General features: G+C 33.4%; 1 protein-coding gene across 1 annotated transcript in view; it reads right to left on the bottom strand.

Annotated features, from left to right (window-relative positions):
- Positions 1 to 26,346, bottom strand: part of EYS (eyes shut homolog) — a 1,624,793-nt gene that overhangs the window by 1,196,083 nt on the left and 402,364 nt on the right. Inside the window, 1 exon segment of the mRNA XM_049653864.1 lies at positions 4,235 to 4,356. Coding sequence (XP_049509821.1) covers positions 4,235 to 4,356 — 122 coding nt within the window.

A 26,346-nucleotide genomic window follows, 5' to 3' on the forward strand; every position in this document is an offset into this window, starting at 1 on the left:
CAAATCTTTATGGAGAGGGAGGGCATGAAAGAAATAAAGGGTTTTGTATTTGGCCAGAGAACAGTTGGACGGATTCCACACTGATGGAGGGTTTGTAATCCTAGAGAGAGAGCAGAATCAGAGGTTTTACTGGTTCCCATTGGATATGTTTAAGGGACAACTGGGACCTGACTACTAATTAGCTAAGCACCATGCCCTTGAGGGATGCAGAGAAGGTCCTGGGAGCCAAATCTGGTATGAAAGGATTGGAATCATTTGGCAGATTAACTCATATTTGAAAGGAGCATGGGGATGACAAAATGGGCATGTCAGTAGCAGCCAAGATGAACTAAGGGGCAGAAGTTACTCCCTCATGATCCCCTGTGTTTACTCTCCAATCTCAAAGGGAGGAGATAGGCAATTTCAAATTACAAATGTGGATTTTTCAAACATATGGTGGTGAAGGTAAAGGCAGTTTTATTTTTCACTAGAAAACACATAAATTCAGTTTGGATTTTGCACTGGAGTGTTTGGCAGAAAATATATATCTGTAGTATACTAGCATATATAGTATGTGTAAATTTTAACATAGTTGCATATGAATAAAAACTTTGTCCTTTCCAGGTTTGTTCTACTGCACTAGTTTTGCTTCTTCACTGTAATCAAAATTAAGCATTCATTATTCATGTTAAGATACAGAGGAAAATGAAAGTAAAATGAGAGGGGAAAATACTTGAATAATTTGATCATACATATTTAAATAACCACAAAGAAAAACTTATTCTCAAATATAACTAAGAAAGTTACGTGAGAAAATAAATCCTATTCTACCCATTCTTAACATTTGTGTCTTATTATGTGTTGAGCATTCAAGTGTTTTCTTTTTTCTCTCATTGATTTTTTAGGTTTACTGAACCATAAAGAAGGGAAAGAAGAAAACTGGCTCATTGTTACAAAATACTTCTCATCCTGGTTTCAAAGTCTTCTGATTTTCTGCTTTTTATCTAAACTCATAGTCATGATGCTACATATAATCGTAAAGAAATGCTCCAAATGTAAAAATGCTAATTTAAAGCTGCACCCATACCAAATTCAAAGAAGAAGCAAGCCTAATGTCAGTGGCATTGCCTGGGTGGGTTTGGAAAGGTCTGCTCATAAAAAAACAAAACAAAACAAAAACAAACAAACAAAAACAGGCTGATGACTCTTACAGCCAAATGTAAGTGCCTTATAGGTTGAATAAAGTCATCTTTCTGTTTATCATAATTATTAAATATTTTACAGAAACATCACCCTCCATGGCTTTTTCTTTTACACTCCAAAGCCTTCAGCATTTCATGGTTTGTCTTTTTCCAATATGTTGGTGAAAGATAGCAAATATGAATCTCAAATTGGACTTTTTTTTCTTCTTCTTCTTTTTTTTTTTTTTTTTGATTGATTGAGAAAGAGAGAGAGAGAACAAGAAGAGCCTGAGCAGGGGAGGGACACAGGAAGAGGAAGAGAGAGAAGCCCAAGCAGGCTCCACGCCTAGCACCAAGCCCCATACAGGGGATTCCATCCCACAACTATGAGATCATAACCTGAGCTGAAATTGAGTTGGGGTGCCCCTGGACCTTGGTTTATTTCAATTATTATCATATTTTTTTAGCCAGGCTTTATTTAAAAATTATGAGTTTTTAGCTCTTTCTGCTTTTTTTCCTATTTATTATTATAATATATAATGTATTACTTTTTAATTATATAGTATTTATCCTACACAAAAATCCAATATTTAATATAATATTGGTGTAATAGTTAACTTGGCAGACTTGAACTCAAAGGAAAGACTGACCTTTTAACTGGGTCCTGGAAGATAACCTCTGAGCATTGGAATATTCTGCCTGAGAACAGTGTCCTTGACACCTAATGACATAATATATGTACACATTGTGAAATGCTTACTACAGTAAGGTTAATTAACACATCCTTCATGCCACATAGTCACCTTGTGTGTGTGTGTGTGTGTGTGTGTGTGTGTGCGCGCGCGTGGTGGTGTTGGTGAGTACGCTTTATATATACTCTCTTAGCAGATCAAGTACGCCATACAGTATTAACTATAGTTATCATGCTGTATATCAGATCTTTTTAAAACTGATGGCTTATGCCCTTTGACCAGTGTCTCCCTTTTTCCCCCAACCGCCAGCTGCTGTTAACCATTCTACTCACTGTTTCTGTGAGTCCCACTTTTTAAAAATTCTTATTTTTCTTTATTCTGATTATAACAATTTCTGGAAGTAGGTATTAAGACTTTAAACTAATACAAATCTAGAGTTAGTTTGAATAGCTACTAACTGGCAATTTATAAAATGAATGAGAGAAATACTGTACTTGGAAGTTCTATTCTTTGATATGATAGTTTCTAAAGCTGCAGTCCCTCTGTCAAATGATTGGCTTAGTATCAGACAGATAAGCTGTGGCAAAGTCAGGTCTAGAACTGGAGTCTCATAGTTATGGGTATGAAGTTCTTTCTACTAGAATAAACTTCTATTATTGCTGAAGTTATTGCTTAAATCCTAGCCTAAAATAAAGTTTAACTGCTATGGAAATTAAATGACTTACCTGCAAGTAAAAACAAACAAACAAACAAACAAACAAACAAACAAACTCTGACTCAAGCCATATTAAAAAATAATCCATAAGTGATCTCACATTATTAAATCCAAGGGATTTCAGTCAGGAGTTCAACAACTGATCAAGCACCAGGTTTCTTATGTCTTTCAGCTCTGCCACCTTCATGGTCACTCATCATTTGGGAGCACCCTATTCTCTTCCATGGGCTCTCAAAAGGGCAACAGTAATTACAAGTATAAAATCTAGATGTTATGGGGTGCCTGGGTGGCTCAGTTGGTTAAGCATCCAAATCTTGATTTCAGCTCAGGTCATGATCTCATGGTCGTGATATCGAGACCCACGTGGGGCTCTGAGCTGAACATTGACCTGCTTGGGATTCTCTCTCTCCCTTTCTCTCTGCCCCTCCCCTGTTCGCACATACTTTCTTTCTCAAAATAAATATATAAATAAACATTTAAAAAAATCTAGATGTTAGAGGGCTAGAAGAGGTCACACCTACCTCTTACTTAACATCCTATACACAGGTAAGGAAGCCTTTTCTCAGACAGAATGCCACTCTTATCTTAGAGACCAGCATAGAGTCACAGGGCCCACTGTTTCAGGATTCCCCCAAAGTGGGATGGAATTACTATGACTAAGACAAAGCATCTGATAGGAACAAAGACAAAGCAACAGGGCCATATACTTAATATATACTTAAATGGTATCTAGGTATCTGATACACCATCCGTTTCTGGTCATGGCCATCTAAACATTAATTATAATTCTCCATTTGGATGCCTGCCTTCCTTATGGGAAAGAAACCACTTGCCACAAATTATCTTTTCATTGTAAAAACAAACAATGTCAGTACACTGATAGTCAAAATACATCAATGAAAATGAGTCTGTCTTTCAAAGCATTTTCTTCTAACTTCAACTATGGTAGTCCTTTGTGAAAATCGGCTTTGTTGCTAAAGGATAAACTATAAGCCTGTACTAGTATTGAAGCATTAACCTGTGTTGTATGTCATTTATTTTCTGAAGCCAGTCAGTGAAGCCACCTTGAGTAGATATTTTTTATGTCAGGCTTTCTGATAAATGAGAAGCCTGAAGGGATCCCATTGATTTGCCAACTGTGTCACAGTCCGTTTAAGGCAGAATGGCACATGCTTATGACAAAGGTGATGACAAATGGATATGTACTGAAGGGACAGCACCAACACAGATGAATGAAGGAGTTGATGGAAGTATACAACACAAGATAGAAAGCAATATCAAATTTAAGATTATAAATGTCAATGAAATATATAAAATACCTTGAATTATATAAAAGTAGGTACATATAAGACTAACATCATTTTTAGAATAATTCTGAAATTTAACAGAAATTCAGTATTACTAAGAATTGTAAATCCAAAGAATGAAACTGTTGCTTTATAATATTTACATCAACTATACATAGGAGTGAATAGAACACCTTTTTATTACTATTAAGTTAAAATAATATTGCTTGAATTTCTTTTTTCTAATCTTAATCAGCATATATATGTATACATATATATGTATATCTCAACATGACATATAGACAAATGCTAAATATATTTGTATGGGTTAATTTATGCTGCCCACATTAAGGTACATTAATAATATTCATGGATACTAACGAGATGCAGATCTTTGCAGGTAGAATTGTGCTCACAGGCATTCAAGATGCAGTCATCAATGTCCTGTTCACATCTCAGGCCAGCAAAACCCGGTTTGCATAAGCAGGAGAAGCCATTAACCACTGAGAACAAGAGAGAAGAGAAAATAATATGTCTTTAATAATGGTATGGGTAATGCTAACCATTCTAAAGAATGTTGTATTAAACTAAATACATTTCACTTTTAACCAAAGAAAATGTGAATTCACAGCTTTCTACAATATTTTCTAAATAACTATTTTGCTCAGTTCTATTTAGCTTAAAACTTTAATTTGAAATTAGAACCATCACAATAAACATTTGATAAGTTCGCAAAGCAACAATGAAAATATCCAATTTCCTTCTTCTTTCTTCCTTCTCCTCCTCCTCTTCCTCCTCCTCCTCCTCCTCCTTCTCCCCTTCTCCTTCTCCTCCTCCGCTTTCGTCGTCATCGTCGTTGTCGTCTTCTTCTTCTTCTTCTTCTTCTTCTTCTTCTTCTTCTTCTCCCTTCTCTCTGTCTCTCTGTCTCATCAGTAAACAATACCTATGATAAATAGACTACTTTTGCATCAATTAACTTTTCCTGGACTGTTTTAGGTTTAATACACAAGAAGTTAACTGATCGTTAAAGTTTGTGTGTGTGTGTGTGTGTGTGTGTGTGTGTGTGTTTGTGTGTGACAAGTTACATTAAAGTGGGTATGTCTGAAAGTTGATATTCAACCACTTAAGCCTTAGTTAAAAAGAGCTTTCACATTTCATCATGATCTTTTAAAAGTAATAATCAGAATCCGTCCTCTATTTTATCATTAATGATAGAAAAAGGACGGTCTCGGAAGCATCTCAAGGAAGTGGTGACAGTATGAATTGCAGATAGAGCAGGCAAGGATTTATGGCTGCTTTTAGTCAGTCCCTGGGTTCTTCATTATTCCTGAGACTTAGTGTGTAATCTACACTGCCACTCTGCCTCTGTGCATGTATCTGCTATTGCTTTCATTAAGTGTTGAGGTCCTGGGTGGCAACAGCATTTTCAAGACATTGTGTGGTAGTTAGCTGGTTTCTAGACTTCTGCAGCCATGCTTTTGTACAGCACTTGTACCTGGGCCTTTAAAGAAAATCAGTCCACAGCTGTCAAGAAGAGACAAGGGAGACACAAGAATGGCAGCCCTCTGGAGAGGATTTTATTTTACTTTTTTCATGTAACATAGCATTCTAATTTTTAACATCTCACTGAATCAAAATAATTAATAAATATACAAGTAGAGTTGTAAATAAATCAATGAGAAAGATGAGATCAGTTATGCTTCCTTATATATTATAGATGGCATTATATATGTTAACAAATTAAAATTAAATGTTATATGTAATTAAGACATTATAAAGTATCATCAATCATAATGGTATTTAAAAGTGTTAATGATTATAAATTCAAGTCTGGATACTGATGCAAATTGGCAAGTGACAAAAAACCAGAGTCAAACTAACTTTCTGTGTAGATAGAAATATTCTCTATGCAGATTGATGAATTATTTTAAAAGAAAAACAACAACAATAGAGACATTTAAATTAGCAAATCTGTCTGAAAGAGATTAGTGTTAGGAAATAAAGTTTGCTTTTATTATCAAGAAATACGCTTTCTGAATGTTGACTATTCTGGGCTAAGAAGCTAAGAAAAGAAGCACATGAGAGCTTAGGGAATTCAATTGGATACTACAGGGGAAATAAATAAACAAACGTACATACATAATTGTTTAAAATTTAAACCAAAGAAACAAAAAATGTTTTTTTCCCCCACATCTAATTTGTTAACTATGGGCTATGTGGTAACTTATCAACATTTTATTAGGAAATACTTTTTAAGAATATTACCTGGTTTGGTGTTATTGTTTTTACCAGAAAATACAGTCACTGTTTTTATTAGTTCTTCTTTATAACTATTCCACACTCTTGATTTGAATTGAAATTTTCATCAGATAAGCCCTGTATGATTCTGGATGTATTTTTGTACTTAAAAATATTTAAATATACACCAAACATCATATATTAGTTGTACTGAATCAAAGCTTCGATATGACAAAACTTCATGGTGGAAATATAGAGATATTTTAATAATGTATTGCCAATATGGTGAATAAACACGTTTGAAAGTTAAAATTGCATATTTACATTTTAATAATTATTTCTCATATACAGTCATATAATAAATACTGAATCAGGAATTTTGGCTTACCAAATTATTTTATTTTTGAGAAAATATTAAGAATATAATGTCTTAGAATTAAGCTGATAGCTATTAACATGTATGATCTAATTTTTAATAAATGTTTTGGTTCTCTGGTAGTTAAATCTCAAATTATACTATGGATCATTCTATTATGAAACAGATTAATATATCAGGTATCCAAAGTTTACATTTTCCATAATATGTTATATATGACCTCCAAAATTTTAATAGGTAGCACTGTATTATAAGTAGCATATTTGAAAGTATATTTTGTTATTGTATAAGGAATTATGATTTAAAATATTTTAGACCTTTTTTATTTTTTATTATTATTATTTTTTTAAGTTTTTAAATTCCATATAGTTAACATACAGTGTGATATTAGTTGCAGGTGCACAACAGTGTGATTCAACACTTCCATACAATAGCTGATGCTCACCACAACTTACAAAAATCATATGAATATTATAAATATAGGTCACTCGGAATATATCAGAACTGCCCCATATATAACCATATATAACCGTTATCCTAGGGCTACCTAGATCTAAAAATGTTGCTAACCACTCTCTGAGGCATACCATCCTGCCCCTTCCTTATTTTGTAGTGAACATCAGAAATTGAAAAGTCATTCCCAGCATCCCCAAATACCTATGGGCCTGAGGTCAGAAATATGATAATAGTGATTTATTTCAAGGTAATTTGAAAATACAATTTTTTATATTCTTGAAAAAAAATTTTAATGTGTATTTATTTTTGAGAGAGAGAGAGACAGAAAGACAGAGTGTGAGTGGGGGAGGGGCAGAGAGAGAGGGAGACACAGAATCGGAAGCAGGCTCCAGGCTCTGAGCTGTCAACACAGAGCCCCACGCGGGGCTCGAACTCACAAGCTGTGAGATCATGACCTGAGCCGAAGTCGGACGCCCAACCGACTGAGCAACCCAGGTGCCCCTGTATTTTTTGTATTCTTAAAAATACAATTTTTAAAGTGACAAAATCTGAAAGAAGAAAAAAAAAGAAAAGAGAAAAATGATGGTAACGTCGGTTCAAATCAGGAGTAGCAAATAGGTGGCCCACAGCCCCAAAATGTATCTTGCTTAGCTTCCATACGTGTTAGAAGAGTTAATTCTACATTAATATCTACATAGATATTCCAGTTTGCAAGGGCCCCACTACTACCTGTTGTTTTAAACTTGGGCTGCCTCACTTAATTTGAAAAAAAGTGAGTTATATTCCTTCATGTCATACATTTGCAAAGCATTGCTTTAAAGAAAATTAATTCATAATTCAGTTAATTATACCATTTCAAAATAAAATGACTTTCTATTAAAATGTGTTTTTTCCTTGATTACATTATCCATTTACTGAGGGATCACATAAAAATATATTTTAAAGAGGTAAAATAAAACAAAAGAAGATGGACAGCTTTTTGTCAACATCCTTCTAGCTCTTTCTTTCCTCTTAATGCCCCTTAGCCACATCCATTTCACAGAGCTATTTTGTGCCATTTTGCCTGTGTCTCCATAAAAATTATCCATCTTAGGCAGGTTCTTCCATGGCTAAATCTATGTTTTGAAAAATGTTATTTTTATTTATTTTTGAGAGAAAGGGAGGGGGCGTACAGAAAGAGGAAGACAGAGGACCCAAATTAGGTTCACTGCTGTCAGCACAGAGCCCGATTCGGGGTTCAAACTCACAAACACTGGGATCATGACCTGAGCTGAAATCAACAGCTGCTTAACTGACTGAGCCACCCCAGGTGCCCCAAAATCCATGTTATAATACCCAATATTTGTTTTTCTTTCTCCCCTTCATACCTCTGATTTTTCCTGTTCTTCCTATCATCTTCTTTTTCCTCTGTAAATTTAAAGGAATACATATTCTGGTGGGAGGAAATGTGTGTGTGTGTGTATGTGTGTGTGTGTAACAGATGGGATAAAATAATGATTTGTTTTAAGTCACTGAAAATAGTGCTTCCCCTACCTACAAACAAACACTCTTAAAAACCTACCATTAAAAATAAAGGAAAGAAAGGCTAATTCTAACATTAGAACATAGAAGCCACATCTCATTACATTTTCTCATTTGCTACCATTATGACTTATAAAAATATAAATGATTCATCAGATGTGGGGGTGTTTTGTGAAAATAATGGGGTTGGCTTTGATATTCAGGGCAGGATAAAGTCAGTAAATAATCAAGGTTGCATACTGAGTTATTTCATTACTATGTCAGATTCTAAGTTGGACTACTCTACAGGAATTGCTGCGGCTGAGTGAACTCACTGTCATAGCAATAACCGTGCAGGCAAGGGCTGGAACTGCACTCATTGACATTGATCTCACAGTGTGGACCTGCAAAGCCTTTCCCACATGGACACTGGTACCCAAGAGGAGACATTTCCAGATTCATTGTCTCTCCACACGCAGCTCCATTCTCACAAGGATTACTAGCCTCACAAGGCTCCAAATCACAAGAAGAACCTGAAAGGAAAGAATCAGAGTGTCAGTGTTTACTTAATGAACAAATCCCCCTGACTGCTGTCAGTTGCTTGGCATTTGTCTGCATAAATGCATTCAACTTAGTCTCTAGGCAAAGATTCATAATTCTCTTCGATATTATCATTGTGATTCTCTCTCTCTCTCTACATTACAATTTAAGAAAGAAATGTTATTTATGATTTCTATGCTTCATCTAACAAAGTACCAGCAGGCAGCAATGTTAAGTGACAGCATTTTTTAAAACCCCATTTTGTTTCTTCATACTTCATACCTCTTGTTCAACAATGTTCTCTGAAGACATTGCAATTAAAAAAGTACATTATTGATGATTTGATGCTCCCTGTGGTTTGTTTTGTTTTGTTTTTTGTACCCTGGAGGTTGCTATCACTATAAGCTTTTCTTGATAGATTTGTTGCTATACTCAAAATAAGTAAACAATGAAAAAAGAACATTTTGATAAGGCTTTAATCTTGAGTAACACCTCAGCCCTGAAACTAAGTTTTAAATTTTACTCAGAGAGTGTATCTACATAAAGCAATTGTCATTGGGTAAAATATACAGAAGTATTTGGAGATATAAGTAAGATGGCTGACCCAAGGTAATTCAAAAAGTGAAGCATAAACAGCACTAAGTTGTTCAACAAAGCAAAATCATTATTCAGGTGTCAGTTTTCCAGACATAGTAAAAATATTTGTATATTAACTATTTGGCAAGTTTTTAAATAATAGCATTCATTCACCAAACATGTAGGATATATGTATACTTCTAAGGCTTCTAAAAGTGCCTTGCTGAATACCTGAGAGAAGAACATATCCAGCAACCATAAGTCCTTTAACTGCTCAGATTTTCTTAGTAACTTCACAACTATAGGGATGAAGGGATGATAAAATGAACTGGGATAAGAATGAAAGCTTTCAAAGTTTTTGAACTACAGTGGTAGTTGGAGAAATTCTAAAACCTCAGGATGCCTATGGTTCTCCCAACTTTTTTCTTGATAACAAGAAAAAAGGTAAGACAACCCTAGCAACTGCTGAAGATATCAGCAATGTATAATAATGAAAGACTTAATATAGTTAGTGCCCATAAAATAAGAGCAAAGGAAACTGTACTAAGTTGAACACACAATGCTTCAAGTTCCAAATACAGTGAAAGAAGTAAAAATAAAAACTACTTCCAAAGAGCATAAAAATAAGTAGTTCCTTAAATTAAAACATCTATTAAGTGGTTTTATTTTTTCAAGAGCTATCGTATAGTGTGGAGAATTCAAATAGGAACAAGACCTGTTCCTTCTCCTTAAAACATTAAGAAATTGAAGTATATTGCAAATGGTGCATTCCTAGATACTATTTTATCATAATGAAAGTATTTTCTTTGCAAAATAAGAGAAATGACATTGAACAACATTCACCAGAAACACATAAAACAATGAATTATCCTTAACAAAAAGTTCTCATGCATACACTTCTTTCTAATTACCTACTTCTAAATATTTAATTGTAAGAATAGGTGTTTTGCTTTGCTCATGAGAAGTTAATTTAGCTTGTCTCTTTCATAAATAGTTGCATACATATAATCCATTAGATTGCTGAACAGTAATTTATACTCATATTTGAGAAATCACTCATGATATTCTCTTTTACAGAATACTCAGGGGTTCACTGTACCTTGAATACTATGTTCACTGTACCTTGAATACTGCACCGTGAATACTATGATTTGTATATTATTAATTCACTATATAAATACTTAATGAACCCCTACTAGGTGATGAACAATGAGGTAGAAGTTGGGGTTATAAACAATGAAGGCTCATATAAGCAAGTAAATCAATGCAGTACAATAAGTGGTAAATGTGGTCAATTTCTCATGTTAAAGAATCACAATAGCAGGAGGAATTCTAATATGCCCTCCATAATCCCCACCCCCAGGGTACATGACCTGTAGAATCCTCTCCTTTTGAGTATGGGTGAGATTTGAGAATGTAATAAAATATCACTCCCATGATTATATTACATTATACTGCAGAAAGGATTTGTGGAAATAATTAAAGTCACCTGATCAGATGACTTTGAGTAAATGAAAAGAGAGATTATCTTGGGAAGCTCTGACAAAATAAGGTGTGACTTTAAAAGAAGTGAAAGGCATTCCGATTACCTGGAAGGGAGAGGAAATTAAGAAAACAATCTCATTTACAAGGACAGCAGAAATTATAAAATTCCTACAAATAAACTTAATCAAGGAAAGAGATGTATTCTGAAAACTATAAAACATTGATGAAAGAAATTGAAGTTGAAACACATACAAATGAAAGATATCACATGCTCTTGGGCTGGGAGAACAAATATTGCTAAAATGTCTGTACTACCCAAAGCAATCTACACATTTAATGTGGTCCATATCCAAATACCAATGGCATTTTTCACAGAACTACAACAAATAATACAAAAATTTGTATGGAACCAGAAAAAAAAAACAAATAGCCCAAGAAATCTTGAAAAAGAATAAAACTGGAGGTATCACAATTCCAGATTTCAAGATATACTACAAAACTAAAGTAAGCAAAACAGTATGGTCCTGGCACTAAAATAAACACATAGATCCAGGAAACAGAATAGAAAACCCAGAAATAAACCCAAAATTATATGGTCAAATAATTTTTGACAAATAAGGAAAGAATATCCAATGTTAAAAGACAGTCTCTTTGACAAATGATGTTGGGAAAACTGGACAGCTACATGCAAAAGAATGAGGCTGGACCACTTTCTTATACCATACAGAAAAATACACACAAAATGTACTGAAGACCTAAATGTGAGACTTGAAACCATAAAAATCCTATGAGAAAGTGCAGGCAGTAATTTCTCTGACATCAACTGTAGCAACATTTTTCTAGATATGTCTTCTGAGGCAAGGGAAACAAAAGCAAATATAAACTATTAGGACTACCTCAAAATAAAAAACTTCTGCACAGCAAAGGAAACAATTAACAAAACTAAAAGACAACCTACAGAATAGGAGGAGATATTTGCTAATGACATATCTGATAAAAGGTTAGTATCCAAAATATATAAAGAACTTATACAACTCAACAACCAAAACAAATAATCCAATTAAAACATGGACCAAAGACATAAACAGATGTTTCTCCAAAGAAGACATACAGATGGCCAAGAGACACATGAAAAGATGCTCAATATCACTAATCATGAGGGAAATGTAAATCAAAACCATAATGAGAAAACACTCCACACCTCTCAGAATGAGTAAAAAAAAACAAAACAGAACAAAAACAAACAAACAAACAAAAAACCCCACAAGAAACAAGGTTGGCAAGGATGTGGAGAAAAAGGAATCCTTGTGCACTGTTGGTGAAAATGCAAACTGGTGCAGCCACTGTAGAAAACAATTTAGATATTCCTCTAAAATTAAAAATACAATTACCATGATCTAGTAATTTCACTACCAATAGGTACACAAAGAATACAAAACACTACAGGAATCAGTGCTATCTATTGGCTCAATGGAATCTTTTTTCTATTCATGCAACTTTAACAAAGAACCTATCCAATGACACTTGCTTTTGCCTCCTTTTGAGGATTTTGTGGAAATGGGACATTGTGTTGTCACTAAACACATTCATCACTTGCACTGCTACAGCCTTATTCGGGTGGTGCATTTATACAAAAGTTTGCACTCTTTTCCATATTTTACACATCTCCCTAACCTCATTTGAAATAAGGAATTCCTCAGCCTTTTTCTCCTTCTCCTCTGCAGATGAGGTGCAGATGTAGACTTCTTATCAAATCTTGCAATTTCGGCCACTCCCATACTTTGTTAGTACCTCTCGATGATTTCCTTCTTAACTTCCACATAATCATCTTCTTCTTATCGCCTTTCTTTTCATCCTTTTTCTTAATGGGGGCCATTGTATACATTTGCACCGATGCTGACTACAGTACAGTATTAATAAACTCTTGTCATACACTGTATTTAATGTAACTGACAATACAGTAGCAGAGGAAAGGGTCTATATCTGCAGGCAGCCTGACCTAGAATGAAGCAAAGCATTCCTAAGCTTTCTTTTATATGGAAAAGCAAAGGACTATCCATAGGTGCTTTGAAGTGACAAAAAATCCACTAGTGTCAATTCTGGGCACCTTCCTATGTTCTATTTCTGCCAAACACCACAGCCTGAGACTGAGCTTCTGAGCATGGGAGATGATCCCCACAATCCTGCAGCAAGAGAGAGAAAGAACCATTGGCTCAGTTGTGATCATGTGACGCTCAATGTCACATACTACTCATATTGCAAGACATTGCTCATTTATCAAGTTAAAATTTATTAGAAATAAACACAATCCCAGAATCCCAGATTATAATATATATATATATATATATATATATATATATATGTATGTATATGTATATATATGTATATATGAATATTACTACTCAGCCATAAAACATAAAAAAGATGAAATCTTGCCATTTGCAACAATATGAATGGATTTAGAAAGTATAATGTTAAGTGAAACATGTCACTCAGAGAAAGACGAATACCATATGATTTCACTCATATGTGGAATTTAAGAAATGAAAGAAATGAACAAAGACAAAAAGAGATAAACCAAAAAAAGAGACACTTAACTATAGAAAACAAACTGATGGTTACCAAAAAGGAGGTGGTCGGGGAGGATGCGTGAAATAGGTGATGGGGATTAAAAGGACACTTATGATGAACACTGAGTAATGTACAGAATTGTTGAATCACTCTATTGCACATCTGAAACTAATGTAACACTGTGTGTTAACTACACTGGAATTTTCAAAAAAATGATGTTAATATCTTATAAAGGTGGGGATGAGTTAAATGAAATTCACAAATTTTAAATAATATCTCTCAGTTTGGGACAAGATCATACAATGCTTTTCGGTCCATAGGATTTGGACCTATGTGCATTAAGAGGTCATTAAAATCCTTCCTTAAAAAGTGGTAATGAAGTATACTAAGCCTGTTCACAGTAAGAATTACATTGCATTTCCAAGTTGTACTTAAAAATACATGCATGATGTTTATATTTTACCTGAGGTTTTATTTTGCTGAAAACTGTATTTTGTTGACACAATTTAAAATGGAGAAGCCATGGTAATATGCATTTTATTTGCATACATAGTTGGTGGGAAAAATTAAAAACCTATTTTCATTAGTTTCCTTTTACAACTGTGTCATCAATTTACAAAATCCCAAATGCTTATGTTCCAACTGAAGTTGTACTGGTGGTAGAAATGTATGTTTAACTGAACTATTTTTCCTCTAATTGAAATTTGCATCAATCAAATTAGTATGCTACTTTCAAGTGCATGAATCACTTTTAGTATCAAGTTCTCTATGATATTGTTAAACTCAAAGGAAAATACTGTTTTGGAAGCTTTGAGTGGATGTAGATGTTTATGAAAATGTGAAAATGCTAAACATGCTCATAATATGAGTCTATATTAGTCTAGTGGTTTGAATTTTTTATGACGATTTAGATAAACTTAAAGAAAAATGCTTAAAAATTCTTCAATGATAGCAGAATTCAGATATTTATAAAAGATGTTATAAATAGTAAATAACAGGTTAGGTTAGGTTACATTTCTGTTAGGAGGTGTCATATAGGAGGTGTAAATGACAGTAATAAAGGCATGGTGGCATCCACTACAAAAATACAAGAAAGAGAAATCAAGTCCTCCGACTTTTACAATCTGCAACAAAGACTTGAAAGGATCAACCTGGACAGTGTAAACTCTTGTCTCGGCAGAGAGTTATAGGGATATGTATTAAGTAAAGAGAGTAGTTCTTCATGAAGCATACATTGAAATATTAAAGATGTGCTCTTTATATTCTCTTAAAATCCATTATATGTCTATTATCCAAATTGCATAGGAGAAACAATGTTTACTAAACAGAAGAACTATAGGACACTGTCTGTCTTTACTGAACATTAAGGTGGTAATAAATATTTTTGTGCCTTGTGAATGACCAGGGAGGTCTGTAATTATCTACCATCAGAAATTTCATGTAGACTAATGAAATCTGGGCACTGATTTTTCTGGGGAGATATTCTCTTCCTCTCTTTTTCTCCTCCATCTCCATCTTATCTCTTTCTGTCTCCCAAATGCCTAGAATCACAGCTCCCAATTATATTTTGAAGTATAATTATACTTTTTGAAGATTTGATTAATTCTCAAAGTTAGTGATCAGCGAGACAGAACGATGGAAACAACCACATTTTTTCTCATAATTCTCATAAATTTCCTCATTTATCTTCCCATAATCCTCATGTATTAGTGGCAAATGATATAGATGTATTTTACAAGTATTGGTTATATTTTAGAATTTCTAATTTAAAAAACTTAAATAAAAATCATATATAAATGGTCCCTGACTTACTATGGCTTCATTTATGATTTTCCAACTTTACAGTGGTGCAAAGTGATATGCATTCAGTAGAACTGCACTTCAAATTTTGAATTGTTATCTTTTCCTGGGGGTGGCAATATGCAGTATGATACACTTCTGTGAAGCTGAGCGTTGGCAGCCAGCCTCAGCTCCCAGTCAGCCAATGATGGTGAGGATAAACAATTGATATATTTGCAACCATTCTGTACCCATACAACTATTCTATTTTTCACTTTCATTACAGTATTTAGTAAATTACAGGAGATATTCAAAACTTTATCATAAAATAAGCTTGCCTTGGGTGATTTTGCCCAACTAAAGATTAATAATTATTCTGACTACTTTTAAAGCATCTTTGGCTAAGCTACAATGTTCATTAGCTTAGGTGTATTACATGCATTTTTTACTTATGATATTTTCAACTTACAGTAGGTTTATCATAACATAAGCCCGTTATGAGTTGAGGAAGATCTGCATATTTAAGGTGTACAACATGATGACTTGATATACATAGTGAGATAATTACTGTGGTTAAGCTTACTAACATATCTCCTCATGTAGTTACAATTCCTTGTGTGATTGAGCACCAGAAAAAAAAAACATATGTATCATTTTAATGTATTTTAATATATTAATGTTTTTAATGTTTTTTAATGTATTACAATTTTTTTAACTTTTTTGCAATCTTAGCTTAAGTTTTATTTAAAAAAATATATAGGTACAAAAAAGAAAATTTACTTTTCTTTATTATATCATTTTCAATTTTGGAAATTAAAAAATAAGTTGTATTAGATTATCTCAATTGCATACAAACTGGAAAAATGGCAAAGATGTAAGATAATGTGAGACCAAAGCAGAAAGGGGTGATATAATTCTTTTAACCCAATAATTTCTGCATTAAGATTTATTTTAAAACACTGTAAATTTTACATTAAGATAAATCCATTGACAATAATGTCTATCAAATAGGTATATTTTACTCTTTTATAATAAAATTCTTTATGGAGCTACAGACCCCCATAGAAACATGAACTAATTATTCTTAACTCCACCTTTGCTTTCTTCTTCACCTGTGATTCTTTTTTTTTCATAATTTTTTAAAACGTTTATTTATTTTTGAGAGAGAGAGAGACAGAGTCCGAGCAGGGGAGGGGCAGAGAGAGAAGGAGACATAGAATCCAAACCAGGCCCCAGGCTCTGAGCTGTCAGCACAAGAGCCCAAGGCGGGGGGAACCACAAGATCATGACCCGAACTGAAGCCTGAGCCACGAAGGTGCCCCTTCTTCGCCTGTGTTGCTAAAGAAATAGAAACAAACATCAGGTCTTAATCCAGTCTCATCACACTTTAAGTACCTTTGTCCTGTTATTTTTTTGTCCCATCCATTTTACAAAAACATTTCAGTCATCCACATAATAAAGTGTGTGGTTAAGACTGTGAAGACAGGAATCAAAAACATACACTAGAAAATATTTATTTTATGGGGCGCCTGGGAGGCTCAGTCAGTTAAGCATCCGACTTCAGTTCAGGTCATGATCTCACAGTTTGTGAGTTCAAGCCCTGCATTGGGCTCTGTGCTGACAGCTCAGAGCCTGGAACCTGCCTTGGATTCTGTCTCCCTCTCTCTCTGTCCCTCCCCCACTCACACTCTGTCTCTCTCTTAAAAATAAATGAAGATTTTAACAATTTAAAAAAAAGTAAATACTTATTTTATACAAAAAGAGAATAATTGAAGATAAAAGAACAAAAAAGATATAAGACATATTAAAGATAGCAAAACTACTGTCAGAAATACTACGTTATTGGTAATTATGCTACGTGAAAGAAGCCAGCTACAAAAGATCACATCGCATTCCATTTATATTAAATGTCTAGAATAGGCAAATCTGCAGAGGAAGAAAATAGACTGGTGGCTGCCTAGGGTTGGGGAGAGAGATGAAGAGTGACTGCTAATGAGTAGAGTTTCTTTTAGATATGATGTAATGTTCTTTTTTTAAATGTTTTATTTATTCTTGAGAGAGAAAGCAGGGGCAGGGGAGGGGCAGAGAGAAAGGGAGACACGGATTCTGAAGCAGGCTCCATCCTCTGAGCTGTCATCACAGAGCCCGACGCGGGCTTGAACCCATGAACTGTGAGATCATGACCTGAGCCAAAGTCAGTCACTTAACTGACTGAGCCACCCAGGTGCCCCAAGGTGATGAACTGTTCTTAATTTAGGTTGCAATGATGGTTGCTCAAATCTGTGAATATGCTAAAATCTACTGAATTGCATAAACTTGTGAATTTTATGATATATGAATTATATGTCAATAAAGCTACTGAAATAGAAAAGGGTAATATCTTTTTAATATATTAACTGCTATTCCTGTTAAACTTTGGTTGGTCACCATTAGGTCAATTCATTAATTAATTGATTAAGGGAAGAACAGATACCATATACAATTAAGAATTCAACTGATCAGGGATATTTGCTTATAATTTTATTTTCTTGTAGTGTCCTTATCTGACATTCATATCAGGGTAATACTTGCCTTTTAAAACAGGTTTAGGAGTGCTTCCTTCTTTTTTTTTTTTTTTTTTGGAAGAGTTTGAGAAAGATTCTTCTTTCAACCCTCAGTAAAATTCACCATGAAAGCCTCTAGTCCTGGGCTTTCCTTTGGTGGGAGGTTTTTGATTACTAGTTCATTCTCTTTATTCATTGGTTTATTCAATGTTCTATTTCTTTATGATGCAGTCTTGGTAGGTTATGTGTTTCTAGAAATTTATCCATTTCTAAGTTATCCAATCTGTTGGCAGTAATTGTTCATTGTAGTCCATTATGACCCTGGTATGTGGCTTTCTGTAGGCATGGGTGAAATGATTTTTTAGCAAAGGTCTGAAGGGCTGAACCACTGATCTTGATAGCCATGGTAAATTTAGCAGCAGTGAAAGCTAAAGGGAATCCCTGAAGTGCAGGGTGGTGAGGTGAGCTTGAGAGAATGAGAGAATGATCTTACAATGAACAAGGAAAGCGAATGGACCACAATTTACATCAATCTTGGTCTCTCAGCAGAGGGTGGTACAATGGCAGAAAAGGGCAAACAGATCAAGCACTATGAGAAACTTCAATAGAAGCCAGAGAAAACTCAGGTACAACACACAAATGAAACAATTTCCTCTAAGCCATGATATTACATAAACCACCTTTAAACCAGATGTCACACTGAAGTGGAAAAAAAAAAATCCCAAAAGGAGAAACCCTACAAAACACAGATTATTGAACACAAAAGAAGTTGACATTTAACCTGGGAATAACCAACAACCTTATATCGACAATGACAGTACCTTTAATAGTCAAGCTTATTTTATATCTGCAGCAGCAGTAGTACCTTCAATGGTATGTTGAGATAAAATATAAAAGGAAGTTGCTTGTTTGCAAAATTACATTTTTAGTACTGTATATTTTCATCCCGTGTACAAACTTCAAGATGCTGACTCTCAGTTTAATGAAGAACAGGCAAGCTTGGGACACATCATTGAATATTATTGGGGAGGTCGCTTAAAATAATACAAAATATTTTGCTTTTAAGTAGAACAGCAAATATTTATTGAGGAACACATTCTAAAAATTCATTCTGGATCCTTGCCTAGCCATTTTCCCAATCATATATCTTATTGGCACTGACAGGACTAAAATTTTCAAGAATTTTTCTCCTGTGACAAAACATTTAAATTCAAATTTCAGATTAAACTATGGCACATATTTGCCCATTAAAAACAATCTCAAGTGCAAAATAGTTGGTAAGGTTAAAAGTTTGAAGAATAGCACAATACTAGTTAAGACTCAGAGCCTCTTAGGTCACATGACTACAACCCTCTTCTTTAATGTAAACAACTTTAGCTTCCCATATTTTATAAAATTAAGTTTATTTTGGAAAAATAGTCATAAATGTAAATCTGTAGTTTCTGTAAGCTTCTACTCAGAGTAAATACATAAAGGATAAAGCTAAGAGTGCAATGAAAATATTTCTAGTCTTTGTATGTGTAGGGAGTTTTGTATCAGTAATGAGGTACATAAAGTCAATGTAAGGTAACACCTGAGACATGATTTAGGTAATATTTATAATAATAACAATCACTTAGAACTTAAAACACACTAGGTACTATTTTAAGTGATTTATGTATGTTAACTCCTCACAAAGAATCTATGAGTGGGTACTGCAATTATCCCCACTTTTTTAGATGAGGTAATTGTGGCACAGGTTGATTATGTCAGTAGGGGAGCCATGCTCTGTCCCGGACATCTGGCCCCAGATTCAATGAACTCACTCATAGTGCATTGTTACTCCCCCTGCTCTTCAGGTTTGCAAAATGATGTTTGTTGGCTTGTTCTTTAATGTAAGAAATTCTAGGTAATTTCATGTAAATTATCTTACATTAAATATCCATTTTGCTTTATTTAATCTGAGTTGCCTACCAGTTGAAAATCATAGGTTTTGATGAAAATTATTACTTTAATTCTGGTGATTCTATGTAAGCAGTATACGTACATGGCTTTTAAAAAATGCCCCCAATATTAAGTTCTAGGAAATAACATTCACTCTTGTTTGAACGTGCTTCAAAATGACTTTTTAAATAACCTTGAAAAAAGCTGTACTCTAGGCATTCGTTGAGTATTATCAGTCACATGATTGGTTACAGCAATTTCATGGCATAAATCCTTGACTAGAGTGATTAAAGGTAGTGAATATAGGTTAAAGCCTAACACTGAATAAAACAGAAGCAGATGAATTCCTATATCTTATTCCTATATAATAAAACTCTTCTTGTATATGAAAAGCATTATTACATTACGAGGAATATTCAGTCACATTTAAATTGCCAAGAAAAAGTGCTCTTCTGAATATCTTAGAGATTAAATTATTCAATAGACTACAGAGTATATTTGTGTCCATCATAACATTGAAAATCAATATGTGTTACTCACAAAATATACACATGATAAAACATATTTAGCCATAACAAATGTTATGAGCCCTGAGTTCCCTTAAATTCATTAAACATATAAACCATCAAATGCCAAAGATGAAGCAATTGGATATTATCTATTTAAAACAATATAAGAGAAAAGCACATGTCATCCTTAGTAAAATGTCTGCAACAAAGAAAATGCAAATGAATTGATTTTAAACAAATGGGTTTTAATGAATATATAAGTCCAGATAATTTCCTATAGAGATATACATCATATTTGATTCTGATCTTCTCATCTATTTAACCATTATAATTTAGAGAATATAAATTGTCCAAAAAAGAAAAAGAAAGAATTCTTTCATTTAGCAAGTATATAGTGGGTGCACATGGTGTAAGACTGGTAGTCTGGATGAGTTAAACATTCAAGCAGTAAAAAAAACAAACAAAAAACCAAAAAAAAAACAGACCTCATGGACTTTGAATTTTAGAGAATAGAGCAGATGTATGTCTTTGAGTGTAATACTGTTTTCTTTTAAATTTTTTTTTTAACATTTGTTCATTTTTGAGAGAGAGAGACAGAGCTCGTACAGGGGAGGGGCAAAGAGAGAGGGAGACACAGAATCTGAAGCAGACTTCAGACTGTCAGCACAGATCCCATATGGGGCTCAAACCCATGAACTGTGAGATCATGACCTGAGCCAAAGTGGAACACTCAACCAACTGAGCCACCCAGGCACCCCTGAATGTAACACTGTTTTAATGGAACTTTACAAACTGTTCAATGGGACAAAAAGGAAGAGTCCTTAAAACAGACTACCCAGGGCAGTGATTCTTTAACATGTGTCTCAAAATTAGTTTGAGTCATTCAAATACAAAATATGTTTCGAAAATTAGTCCATAAATACATTCCTGATAGTCAAATTATCACCCAAAGTACTCTAAATTGTCATATGTGTTTTTATTTGTAAAGTTGTATCCTGTTTCTAATTCTTTATCAGTCATTACCTTACTATGACCACTTAGTAATTCTTCAATGCCTTTCCTTGGGGAGATTGAAAAGGAGATTGAAAAGGAGTCACTTATTTCACTCACAAAGTCTTGTATCTGAAGTTTATTTAGGACAGCACAGTCCAAAAGTCTACCTAGCACTTTGGAAAATGCTTTCAGGTAACTAGTGGCCATTCATATATCTCTGACTAATACATCACCACATATATTGTTGTAGTCTTCCTCACTTGTTTATTTATAATGTTTTTTCTTCTGATGGTGAGCAGCTTGGTTCCCATTATCTATAATTTATTTACTTAGATGTTCAACCCTAGTATACAAGTAAAGTAGTTTCAGACTTGCTAAACTTTACCTCTGTGAGAAACAAATTTACCCCAAAATATGGCATTTATGTTTAGATTTTTTTTTTTTTTGGCATTTACCTTACTATAACTTGTCAAACCCTGTTTTTCAAAGTTATTTAGGTCAGCTCCAATAGTCCCTTCTTCATTTTGTAAGATTAGGTCATAAATACGTAATGAAGTTGGATTTATTTCTGATAGTCTGCATTCTGTGATTGCACCCTCTAATACCCTGGTTGATTTTGTTTTTAATTTGCACACAGTAAAGTTTACTATGTACTATACGTTTCTATCAACTTGACAAATGTATAGATTGATGCATCTCCCATCTCAGTACCATATTGAACAATTACATCAACCTAAAGGATCTCTGGACTGCCCCATTAAAAATAACCCATCCATAAACTTCCTGGCTACCACTTATCTGCTTTCCTTATACTTCTGCCTTTTCCTGAATGTCCTATAAATGAAATCATGCAATATATGTCGTTTGTGTTGATTCTTTTACACAGCAAAGTCATCAGTAATTTGGTCCTTTTAATTCCTGAGCAGTATACCATTGTATGGGTATACTAAATTTGTTTACCCAGGCATCTATCGAAAGGCATGTTGGTTATTTCTAGTTTTTTGGCGGATATGAATATAGGTATAAATATGCAGTAGAGACATTTGTGTTTGAGTTTTTGTGTAAATGTAACTATTCAATTTACTTGAGTAAATACCTGAGTGCTGGTTCGTATGATAAGTGTATGTTTAATTTATAATAAATTGCCAAATTATTTTCCAAACGGGCTTTACCATTTTGCATTCCCACTATTCCCACTAATGACAGTTTTGGTTGCTCTGTCTCCTCATAAACATTCAGCATTGTTGTTTAGTTGTTATTTGTTTATTTCATCCTATCCACACTGATAGTGTATGGTGGTTACCATGGAGTATTAGGACAATTTTTTTTAACTTTTAATTTTAATATTGTTTAAAGCTTTCATGAAAATTTAAAAATAATACAAAAAACTCCAGTAATTTGTTCAGTCACAAAATTGTTTATATTTTGCTATATTTGCATTCATAATTCCTCTGATGTTTATTTATATATATTACATGTACTTCTATTATATATAATCTATATCATCATTTTTGTGAGCCATTTGAGGGAAAGTTGGAAATATTATGACTATCTACCCTTAAGTATAGCAGTGTGCCTTTTCTAATAACAATGTTATTCCTTATATTGTCACAGTACAATTATCAAAATCAATGCTATTATTTAACACACAGTACACATTTGAATTTTGTCAATAACTCCACTAACATCTTTCACAGATAGTTTTTTTCATTTGCTTGTTTTTGGTCTGCATCAAATCCAAGCTCACATCCCAAAGTTAGTTGTGATTATCTTTAGTCTGGAACAACTACTTATCTTTTTTTGGTCTTTTTGGAACTTGACATTTTTTTTTTATATTACAGTCCAGTAATTTTGTAAAAGACCCATCATTTTTGGCTTATTTGATGTCATCTTATGATGTAAATTCAGGCTTTATGTACTTTTGGAAGAATCACTACAGAAGTTATATGGTGTCCTCAGTGCATGATTTCAGGGGACATTGTTAAGTTCCTTTGTTCAATATTGGTGATATTTCAATAAAAACTTATAATTTGTCCCTCTAGATTTAACAAATATCTTAAGTCTATGTACACATACTATCTCTTATGAATTCTCCACCAATTATTTCTAATAACTATTGATGATTTTCCAACCCTTATCATTACTTTCATACTTGTTACATGATATTCTGCTATAATAAAGAGTTTTCATTTTGTACCTCCTATTTGTCTATTTTTCCACTACGCATTTATGTAAGAACTGAAGCATCACTTATAGTGTTAAATGATTTTCAATCTATCAACTCTATTGTTTATTTTAATGCTCAAATTTTCTTACATTTGGCCAAAGGGAGCCCATTGAAAAAGCTGGCTCCTTTTGATAATTCTCATTTTTCTTTGAGTTCTGCTTTTTTATTAATGCAAAAAGATATTTATGGTTTATATTATGTTTTCCTTTGGAATGTGTCTTTTCTCTAAAACGTCACAGACACTTTAAATAGAGATTGATATTTAGAAATAAAAATCTGGTTTTATCTATATTATATAGGTATATAGATATAAACACACATACATATATATAACATATATATGTATACACACAGATATACATGCAGATACATAAACATAAACACACACATCAGGTTCAAGGCGATACATGCAACTTCACCCAATCATCCAATACCCCTGGGCACATTCCAGTATAGCATAACATAATAACGCATGCGTGTAAATTGTCACATTTATGTTTCTATGTCTACTTATTAAGAACCATAAATTCATATGCATACCTCCAATTTATAGCTAATATCATTGGAGTGTCTTTTAGTTCTCTTTCTTTCCATATTTGTAAATTCCTCCATTACCAGTGAGATATCTAACTCCTATTATCCTCAGTATATTCACTGATTTACTCAAGTCTATATTAAACACACACACACACACACACACACACACACACACACACACATATACATATACAGAATTGCCAACCAAAACCAAAGCTGCTAAGCAAAACTAATGAAAAATCTATTTGGTATTGTATTTTACTAAAATTTACATTAAGAATATGGGTTGCATAGGTGGCTCAGTCGGTTAAGCGTCCAACTCGTGACTTCGGCTCAGGTCATGATCTCATGGTTCATGGGTTTGAGTCCCACAGTGGGCTCTGCATAGACAATGCAGAGCCTGCTTGGGATTATCTCTCTCTCTCCCTCTCTCCCTGCCCCTCCACTACTCATCCTCTCTCTCTGTGTCTCTCAAAATAAAAAAATAAAAATGTACATAATAAATCTTAAGTGTGCTGTAGATATTTTTTTAATGAATGCATACTTTTTAGTCCATACAAACTCCTTTAAGATTTAGAACATTTTTATTACCTTAGAAAATGTTCTGCATTCCCCTTCCCAATGAACTCTGTCTCTGGAAACCACTTTTATTATTTTTTTTTCCTATTTGAGAAATAACATAAGTGGAATCTTAGAATACATTCTCCTTTCTGCTCATCTTCTTTGTTAAGCATACCGTCTAAAATATTCTTGTTTATTAGTAGCTTGATCCTTCCTATTGCTATGTAATAGCCTACTGTATGTACCTATCGCTAGTTCGTTTATAAATTTTTATGTTGACAGACATTTGGCATGTTTCTAGGTTTGAAAAATTATGCGTAAGATTGCTACAAACATTCCTATAAATGGTTTTTATAGACAAATATTTTGATTTCATTTGTTTATATACCTAGGATTCAATTGGTGTTCCTATGTTAGGTGTACGTTTAACTTTAAAAGTAACTTCCTGTTTCCCCAAATGTTTTACATTTTATTTTCTATCAATAATTTTAAATCTGTATCATCAATGTATAAGGTTCTATTTACTCCACAATTTCCAAAACAATTCTTTCTTATTTTAGGCACTTTAGAGGAGTATCCACTTCTAGTTCTATTTTGCATTTCCTCGATGATAAATGATGATAAGAATTTTTTATTTGCATATCTTCCTTTATGAATGTTGGTTCTAGTCATTTGCAAACTATTTTCAATGCTTTGTTTTGTTCATATTATTGAATTATTGATGCTCTATGTATATGCTGCTTTTTAGTCCTTTTTCAGATAGATATGTGCATATATTTTCTCTCATGCTCCTCTTGTTATTTTCTAATGGTATCTTTGCTAAGTAAAAATTTTATATTTAATGAGACTAAATTATATTTTGTTTCTTTTATGGGTATTGTTCTCTTTTGCCTTTTCTAATAAATAAAAGCTTCCTCCTAGGTCAAAAAGAACATCTCCCATGTTTTCTCCTCAAAGCTTTATAGTTTTAGTTTTTACATAAAGATTAATGATTGTCTAAAATCAATGTAGTGTGTATGGTATGAGGTAGAAGTCAATTCCATTCTTTCCCACATAAATATCCATTTATTCCATTACCACAAGTTGAAAGGACATTCATTTTCCTATTGAATTGCTTTGGATCTTTTGTTGAAAATAAATTGTATAGATGTGGTTCTATTTCTGTAATATCATTTCACTTTCATTAATCAATTTTTCTTCCTTTCTCCATTCCTTCCTCCCTCTCTCACCCCTCCTTCCTTCCTCTCTTATTCCCTCCCTTCTTTCTTTCCTTCCTTGACTCAATTCTAATAAAACTAATGCCTAATTTATCTATTCTAATATCTCTTGGTATTAATTCATGAACTCAGATATTATAACTTCTCCAGACTTGTTCTTTCACTCAGTAGATTATTTTTGCCATTTTAAGTACATATATTCTCATATTTTAAATCAAGTTGCCAATTTAAAAAAGAAACCTTCTTACATTACAACAGGCATGACTTTTAATTCATAGATCATTTTAATCATATTCATTCTTCTAATGTGTAATCAGGTTACATTGTTTCCATCTCTATAAAACTTTAATTTCTCTCAGCCATGTTTTACAGTTTTCTGCATAGACATTTTTAAATTTTAATTTAACCCTAAGTTTTTTTGTGTTTTTGTAACTTTTGTAAAAAACATTTTCTAATTTTCTA

Source organism: Panthera uncia, assembly GCF_023721935.1.
Source record: "Panthera uncia isolate 11264 chromosome B2 unlocalized genomic scaffold, Puncia_PCG_1.0 HiC_scaffold_24, whole genome shotgun sequence".
In the NCBI taxonomy this organism is placed as follows: domain Eukaryota; kingdom Metazoa; phylum Chordata; class Mammalia; order Carnivora; family Felidae; genus Panthera; species Panthera uncia.